Source organism: Bactrocera latifrons, unplaced genomic scaffold (assembly GCF_001853355.1).
Source record: "Bactrocera latifrons isolate USDA-ARS-PBARC rearing strain unplaced genomic scaffold, ASM185335v1 scaffold_507, whole genome shotgun sequence".
In the NCBI taxonomy this organism is placed as follows: domain Eukaryota; kingdom Metazoa; phylum Arthropoda; class Insecta; order Diptera; family Tephritidae; genus Bactrocera; species Bactrocera latifrons.
This window is the reverse complement of record NW_017537165.1, coordinates 116931-126440: the sequence shown is the minus strand read 5'-3', so window position 1 is coordinate 126440 and position 9510 is coordinate 116931. Positions and strand designations below refer to the sequence as shown.

The window sequence follows — 9510 nt, the reverse complement described above, 5'->3', positions numbered from 1 at the left end:
TGCTTTCGACAGTACGAAAAATAGCTGCCTTTATGCCGCGATGTCTGAATTTAGTATCCCCGCAAAACTAATAMGGCTGTGTAAACTGACGTTGATCAACACCAAAAGCTCCGTCMGAATCGGGAAGGACCTCTCCGAGCCGTTCGATACCAAATGAGGTTGCAGACAAGGCGATTCCTTATCGCCGTTAGTTCTGCTTTCTCCACACTGGACAAGGAAGCAAACCAAATAGGTCTAACAGTAAACGAGGGCAAGACGAAATATCTCCTGTCATCAAACAAACAGTCGTCGCACTCGCGACTTGGCTCTCACTGTTGACAGTCACAACTTTGAAGTCGTAGATAATTTCATCTATCTTGGAACCTGCGTAAACACCACCAACAATGTCAGCCTGGACAATCAACGCAGGATAACTCTTGCCAACAAGTGCTACTTCGGACTGAGTAGACAATTGAGAAGCAAAGTCCTCTCTCTACGAACAAAAACCAAACTCTATAAGTCACTCATAATTCCCGTCCTGCTATATGGTGCAGAGGCTTGGACGATTACAAAAACTGAGGAGYCGACGTTGCGAGTTTTCGAGAGAAAMGTTCTGCGAAAGTTTTATGGTCCTTTGCGCGTTGGCCACGGCGAATATCGCATTCGATGGAACGATGAGCTGTATGAAATATATGATGACATTGACATAGTGCAGCGAATTAAAAGACAGTGGCTACGCTGGCTAGGTCGTGTTGTCCAAATGGACGAAAACACTCCAGCTCTGAAAGTATTCGACACTGTACACGCCGGGGGTTTGGAATKAGAAAATGGAACCCTGCCAGGTGTCTATTAGGGATATTAGAGTAGCTTAGCTTTATTTTTTAAAATATTAATTTAATATCTTTCGATATCTGTGACATAGGGGTCCTAATCGCCAACAAAGGTGTGTAGTTCTGTTAACCAAAACATAAGAAACAAGGTACGCATTTAAGGGTAACTTTGCAAATTCCCGTCTGGTAGGGTGGCTACTGAAAGCTTGCAGTGCAAAGCAGGTATGTGATAGTAAATGTGTGATCGACTTTTTATAATTCTTATTTGCATGCGTTAAAGTATTTCGTCACCTTAAATGCAAAATAACGTATGATCAAAATTGATTATAATCCACTAATTCAAACTACATGTATATAAGTACATTTGTTTAACATTTTAAATTTTTTCTTTCAAAGTTATTAATAGAAAACCGTATTGTAATTTTTTTCTTACAATCATTTTTATTAGCCATAATTTATATATACATATATGATATTCTAATTATTTTTTGAAGAAAATTTTATATATTGTTTATTGATAGTTTAGTACATACATAGTTATATATTTTTACTAATTGTTATTAACAGTAATATTATAAATTAATGAATATATTTATTTGTATATTATTAAGTAAAGTAAATTTTTATAGTTTATAAACTAAATGGTGATGGATTCCAGCTTGAGAATTTTCCTCCGAAATTTGTAAATATCTAAACTGAAAAGATATATAAATTACTATTTTCTGTATTTGTTATGGTATATACGTTATATTTCAAAAATAAATACAAGTAAATTTGTATCTAATTGTTATAACGAGTTGAGGGCTAATTTATTTWCCATGGTGTGCTAACATATACGATAGGGGGATTCTCTTATTCTTTATAGATTGCCAGATGCAAAAATCCTATATTGAAATAAGCAAGGCCAAGAGAGTATCCATTGCAGAATCTAGTGATATATGAACGGCTGATTCGGTCCATTTATTGAGAATGACTATTGAGAACGACTATTGTGAAAATATCAAATTCTTAATTTAGCACATATTTAAAATATTAATAAAAAATAAATATGTAGAAACAATGTAGTGAAGTGTAAGTGCATAAAAAGTGCATTATATGAAATAAATAATTACTAGAAATCGAGAAATTGCAAGATAAAATTTGCAAAATTTTCAACTTTAAATGCAAATATCTCGAAAACTTTAAGTTTGCGGCGGCAACAATTATATATTTTCTTAATCCAGAGCATCAGCCTTATCCAACCATACCACTTTTAATCCCGAAATCGTGGGATGGTAAACTAAAGTTTCCCCTAAATATTGTCGCGATAAATATTGAATCTTTATGCATCAACTTCTAGTCATCAATATTCAAAAAACCTATATCACAATAAATATTGAACGTGTAGCAGGTTGCAGAAAAGTCAAATTCGCGCCATGCTAAATTATTCCACTTATCTGGCATTTGCGCAAAATTTGCCGACATGCGGTGAAAGAAAGTACAACTTTTTTTTTGTTTTTTTTTGAGGATATTGAAAGTACCTACACGCTGGGAACAAGCTTGGAAAATTTTAGCAAAAAGTAATAAGTACTATTACCAAAAGCTTAGAAGATTGGTACACATATTCAGTAAAGAACGGAAAACGGCATGGTATGTGTTTTGTAAACTATTAAACACAAGTTACATTATTCTTTAATTTTTTTAGTCGGATGACGTGATTATGCACTCAAGCACATCTAATCAAACTAATAATGATGTTTCAAAGAGTTTAAAGAATTCTAAAGAAAATTCCGTCTCACATTCAGCTTCAGCGGAGGAGATGACATCAAGGGATTACTATTTTGACTCGTATGCTCATTTCGGCATTCATGAGGAAATGCTGAAAGATGAAGTGCGTACTATCACTTATAGGAATGCTATGTACCATAATAAACATTTATTCCGGGGAAAAGTAAGTTATACACACAGTTTTTCATTTCTGTCAAATATTTGTTTTTTTTTTTTTTTTTTGTTTGAAGGTCGTTCTTGATGTTGGCTGTGGAACCGGTATTTTGTCTATGTTTGCTGCGAAAGCTGGAGCGGCGAAAGTCATAGCAGTAGACTGTTCTAACATCATAGAGTATGCTCGACAAGTAGTAATAGACAACAATCTTCAAGATGTGATTAGTGTGGTAAAAGGAAAAATTGAAGAAATTGAATTACCACCTGGTATAGAAAAGGTAGACATTATTATATCTGAATGGATGGGGTAAGTTGTTTATGTAACTATTTCGTGTTAAAATATGTACCGATAGAGTAAGTTTTCCAGATCAAGAATATATATATATATATACTTGCAGCCGACATATGGTTAGTGAGATATTTGCATTTAAAGTTCCAAATTTAACTATTTAAACTACATGTTTTTATACTTTTGCAACCTGTTGCTACAGAGTATAATTCACCTAACGATGGTACGTATCACTAAGCCATATAAATATAAGTCAGGATGACGCAAATATTTAAATGCCAGTGACTGTCTCTCTGAAAATTTAGATATCTTGATGAAACTTGGTAGGCGGATTGCTCAGTACAAAAAAAAATATACTAGTTGGTAGATGGGTGTAATCGGACCACTCGTACAAAACTCGATTAACTGAAAACATAAATAAAATGTGCCATAACAGAACTAAATTGTGATATAAAATTGTAATTTGGCACAGGGTATCACAGTAGCAAGGGCCACCTGTGGGTAAAAAGTTTTGGAAAAATGGGTAATAAATTTAATGTACATATCTGCTAAAAGCTACAACAACCACTTTTGGACGAAATCGCATATCTCTGGCCCCGACCGACGTATTTCAAAATTTAGTACGTGGCATTCTTCTCTTATACATATGTCACAGTTCAAAAATAAACGAAATCGGAAAAACAACCACGCCTACTTCCCATATAGCACAATTTTAAATTCCACTTGGTTCTTTTATTTTCCAGTGCACAAATCGAGAACCGAATAATATAAATTGCTAAAACTTTGCAAAAATAATGCCTTTAGTATATTCCACCTAATGACCAAAAATTGCTTAAAGCCAAAGAAACAGTTCAACCTGTGGGGTACCGAGTATGAGGGCCCCAGTATCTATAGTTAACTTTTTTGTTAGAAAATAATGTTTTCTTGATAATAATATCTCTGTGTATCAAACCTATAAATAATATATAAAGATTTTGGAACTTCCAGGTAACTTTATAATGGATATAGGGTTACCGAACATCCGACTGACTTTGACCATATGATTGGTTATTGTATGTGAGGTACTTTAATGAAACTCAGGGAACATTATTTTAGTATCTGGCATGATAATAGTTCATAGATCAATATTTTATATAAAATAATAAAAACGAATTAGTGAAGTGTTAGAGATATAAATGTTGTGTTAAGTGTAAAATTCATTATAAATCGGATAAACACGATTTTGAGAATTTAATGTAAATGCCATGAGTTAAAGGCAACTATATATGTACTATATATGTATAATATTATATTTACATTTTTTATCTGGAGAACCTCCTCTATCCGTACATTACCAATTCAACACAAAATCGGAGGACGCTAATTTTTACTGAAATATATTTTTTAGGTATTGTCTCTTCTACGAATCCATGCTGGACACAGTTTTACATGCACGAGACAAATGGTTAAAATCGGATGGTATGATGTTCCCAGACCGTGGTACTTTATATATAACAGCGATTGAGGATAGGCAATATAAAGATGAAAAAATTAATTGGTGGGATGATGTTTATGGATTTGATATGAGTTGCATCCGAAAAGTTGCCGTGACTGAACCACTGGTCGACGTAGTAGATCCTAAACAGGTTGTTTCAACTTCCTATATGGTTAAGGAGGTAGATTTGTACACAGTTAGAAAGGAAGACTTGGAATTCTCCTCTCCGTTTAACCTGATTATAAAGCGAAACGATTTTGTACAGGCCCTTGTTACGTACTTCAATATTGAATTTACAAAATGCCACAAACGTCTAGGTTTCAGCACTTCCCCTGAGGCTACGTACACCCACTGGAAACAAACAGTGTTTTATTTAGACGACTACCTCACAGTTAAAAAAGGGGAAGAAATTGTAGGTACCTTTAAAATGAAGCCAAATGAACGCAATAATCGCGATTTAGACTTTGTCATCGATGTTCAATTTAAAGGTGAACTTTCTGATGTCCATGAACATAACAGCTATAGAATGCGTTAAAAGCAAGTGTTATATTTAAAAAATATCAAAGACGAAAAACAATTGTGTTCGAAAATTTAATTTTTCGATCGTARAAATATTGAACTAAAATGTGACAATAAATCTGTTTTAATAAAATAATATTACAGCTGGATTGTCAAGATTATAATTGGACATGGTTATGTATTTTATCTTTGTACGTTTCAATAAGAATTTGGATTATTGGAAATATTAATTCTTCTGACGTGGGCTTTAAAATAAAAATTTTTATCGATGAAAAGAGAGTATTGAAATTTTTGTGATGAATCCGAACGTCAGAATTTTATACAGCACTCAATCTAAAATTAATGTGCTTACTTATTCCATCAAATACAAGAAGAATTTTGAATTTAACAAATTTTTTTTATTATTTGGTCTTAATGTAAATCTATTTATATACATTATATTATATATATTATATGTAAGTATGTATGGGTGATTATCGAATCAAAGTATCGTATTACTTAACAAAATTCTCTCAATGATTAACAAAACATTAAATTAATGAAATTTGTTTTTCATTTCATAAAAATTGTATTTAGCAAAGCAAAGGATCTTCATTTTATTCACTTTACGACTGGTATTTAATAATTTAATTACGAGGACGAAAATTCAAACGAGGCAACTGTGTTTTGAATAAAAATTTCAAATTTGAACAGCAAAATTTACCTACAACAATGAAGTTTCTTGTATTTTTTAAAACAAGAGATGTAGAAGTAATTACAATCTTTATATAAATTAAACGATTTATTTTTACGTTCTTTATTTATTACAGCTCACTCGCTGTTTGTTTGACGTGAGTCCTAAAACTAAACTTTACAAAGATTTCTTAGCCTACACCTAACCATCGGCGTCGCGTTGCGCTGCTACCGTCCTACCACCGCTTTGCCTGTGCGAATTCTATTCTGCTGACATAGCGATTCGATGGAACATTTACAGTCGTTCACCGTGTGAACGCAGTTATGCCGACACTGCGGTTCACATGGAAGATCTGGCAGTCGACTGCGTAAACATAATTATGTTGCGTCAGCTCCTCGTGTATCGGATTACATTAGTGTGAGTGACCTGAGTGAAGGTTGCGCCGACGGATGTGTCGTCGACTAAATGGTCATCGTGAGAGTTAATTCTCGATAACTTATATAACAAGTACCTGTCACGTTGTTAGTCCGCGATGGACTCCTAAGCTACTGAACCGATTTTAGTAAAATTTAGCATACCATGTTYATTTCAAAGCAACTTAGAGAATAGGATAGTTAAACAATTCATAAATAAAGATTACATTGAGAACTCTCTTAAATGGACGCCCTATTAAGCGGGTATATCCATTAATCATGGAAATTGCTGATGTTTATTAAATACAATCTATTAAGCAGGCAACTCTATTAACTGGACAGAACGACTGGTAGCCAGACATTGAGAAAGCAGCCTTAAATTCGCTATTTTTTTCAATGAAAATTATTTGTTATTCAAGTACAATCCCTTGGATTCTTGTAACGACAGAAACGTTTTCGTCTTTTCCGTAAAAAAAAAAATTGTCCCAGTGTTGAATAGTTTATATAAATAGTAGTATAAAACGCGTGGTCGGAGCCCCTAGTAATTAATGGAAAACCAAAATAAATTGTTACAGCAACGGCGGAAAGAAAAATAATAGTATAAATAAAAATGTAAAAGTATCAATCCCCGTTAGGATGGTAAGGGTTATCCAGGTTGTCGTCGACGTAATCTAAAGGGAAAGGGGTGTTAAATGAGTGGGATTGGCAGGGCATGCAAAGAGGTGGCCAGTGTCATGCGGAGAATCATTGAATACTTTACATACATATATAAAATCAATTCCCACGACATCCGGTTGTACGCACTGGAATTGATCCGGATTTTATCCGGCCAACGACTTTTCTTTCGGCGATCTAACCTCGTTTGGATCGGTAGATGTTAAAAAATAATAGTCATAAATAATGATTATTTGGAATTTAACTTTTTTTGCTGAAAAATAATGATTATTTAAGATTTATTATAAAATTAATCATTATTGGAAAGTCTTAGAAACTCGTAATCGAAAACTCRTGAAAATGCTAAGGTCGTCGAAATAGCAAATACATGACTTTRTCGTCTTTTTGTTTGTCGATTCCTTTTTTTAACAATCATAATTTACAGTCTCTGATTTTAACTAATATACACCCTGTCCAGAAAGTGTCTGGAATTCTTCATTTAAATCTCCCGCTTATATGGAAAACAGGTACATTTTTTTCTAAGTTTGTACAACTGTTCTTAACCCTTTCGCTACAAGTTTTTACTCAGTTGCAAAAAAATCTTATTTTTTTGAGTGTTTACTATAGTTGGCCCTAACAACAACAATCAATGCTCGATTTGAAAAAAAAAAAATTATCAGAAATGTGTTTTTTGGATTGTATTTATATGGATACATACTTCGCTTATGGCAAAGAAAAATGCTTATTATATATTCAGAAGTAAAAAATGCTAGTGTGGTTTTTGTAAGTTTTTATTTATTTCAGAAGTTATAAAACTTAAAATTCATGTATTACAATAAATGCAAATACTGAGAAAGCTTACATACTTAAATTATTACAATATAAAAAGAGGCTAAAAGTTACAAGAATATTTTTTAAAATTAGTTCTAATGAAACCTTTTCTAAAACCCGGTTGCATTGAACAGGTTCTGGAAAAGATTCATATAATCTAAAGGAAGTAATAATATCCTACTAATAATTCATATATTTCATAAATAATGATATTCTTTAAAGCAATTTCTTGATCCGTTGGGAATGCACAGCAAAACATTACACTTTGAGCATCTGTATCTTGTTTGACCCTTACATCCTTTCATTTTGCATCTTCCCTTGTCTGCTGTGTGTTCCGGCCAATGTTGATTTCCGTCATATCGTGAAGAAGTTGAGGCAGTAGTAATACGCTTTTTGTTTGTGGTCGTGGGAATAATAGGAATATCTTGATTTAGGCTTGACGTTGGGCGTCCTCTTTTACKGGAACATGCCTGTTGATTGGACCGAGCTAAAAGCCCATTTGCTATATCGTTGCGAAAGCTCAATAGGTCCATATACTTATTCTTCGAGTTGTTATTTTCGTGGGCCATTCGATACTCTAACCACGAGTTACACACCGCCAAATCAATGAAATGTTCAAAAATCTTAAGAGTCCACTTCCTAAATTTTTTCGAAATTCTGTATAAAGAAAGGAGGAAATACATTTTATCTACTCCTCCCATATTGATATTGTACTCTGATACAATACTTGGTTGTATTACTTCAATATTTTTCTTTTTTTCAGAAGAAAATCGGGAGACTTTACTCACGGGTTCACGGCCATGGATTGATGACACAAGTTGTACAATGCCCCCATCTAACCATCTGAGAAGAAAAATATTATCTGCTCTTTCGACATGATAGTCAAAACTTCCACGGCCTTCTTTCTTCAGTTCTTTTTCAGATTTTAAATTAATTTTTCCGAATCTATTTCCTCTTATAGTACCTGTAGCCCAAATTCCTTTTTGTCTTAAATTCAAAGTAGTAAAATAATTATCAAAAAATATCTTATGATTTTTTTCCTCAGGGATAGGCTTTTCTAGATGAATCACAATATCAGAACAAAATCCCAGCTTTGAGCCACTCAAAATTGTCCCTTTTCCCTGATATATTTCAAAATCATAAACTACGCCTTTTGAGCTGCAAAGACAAAATATCTTCATTCCCCATTTGATGGGCTTGTTGGGCATATACTGTCTCAGACAGGCTCTACCTTTAAAGGGGACCATCATTTCATCCACACAAAGATTTTCATCTTTTGGATAACGCACGCTTTAAACATGTTAATAATAGGGCGAATTTTGTAAAGTTTGTCTCCCTCTTGTGGGTCTGTTGTAAACTTTAAATTATTTCGTACAAAATGGAATCTTTGTCTGGACATATTTTCCGGGTATGATGGTATTACGGTACCAATTGTCCAATACATTTCCAACCGCGTATAACTAATTGGTACCATTATTCGTTATTTGTAGACCTAGATATTTCAGAAGTTCTTCTTTAGTTAAATTAACGCCTTTTCCATTTTTAATAATTGAAGCCTGGTTTGTTGAAAATACCACTTGTTGAAGAAATTCTTCTGTAAAGTACTCTAAAAAATACTCCATAGGTAATTTTGTATTTTTCTTTGGGTATGTTCCAAAAAAAGATGTTTCTGGACTAGTCCAGGATGTTCTTTTTCAACGAAATTCTTGAACTTTTTTAAATGGAAAAAATTATTGGGCTCTTCTGAACTGTCCCATCAACTACGTTACTGCCTAAGTTAAAATAAGTGCTTTTCTTTATGTTGAGTGTATTTTTCTTAAAAAAAAAAAATGCAATTATATGAATGTTATTTGTAAAATAAGAAAACATTTTTCCCGAAAAAAAGTAATTTTTTAAAAATGCTATATCATTCTCAGTTTTATAAATAT

At 33.1% G+C, this 9510-nt stretch overlaps 1 protein-coding gene across 1 annotated transcript; it reads left to right on the top strand.

Annotated features, from left to right (window-relative positions):
• The first annotated feature begins 2228 nt into the window (after positions 1-2228).
• LOC108973864 (protein arginine N-methyltransferase 1) lies at positions 2229-5399 on the top strand. The gene is made up of 4 exons (XM_018941370.1): positions 2229-2438; positions 2494-2739; positions 2807-3036; positions 4406-5399. The coding sequence occupies exons 1-4, from the start codon at positions 2436-2438 to the stop codon at positions 5025-5027; spliced, it is 1101 nt and encodes a 366-aa protein (XP_018796915.1). The 5' UTR covers positions 2229-2435; the 3' UTR covers positions 5028-5399.
• Positions 5400-9510: the final 4111 nt, after the last annotated feature.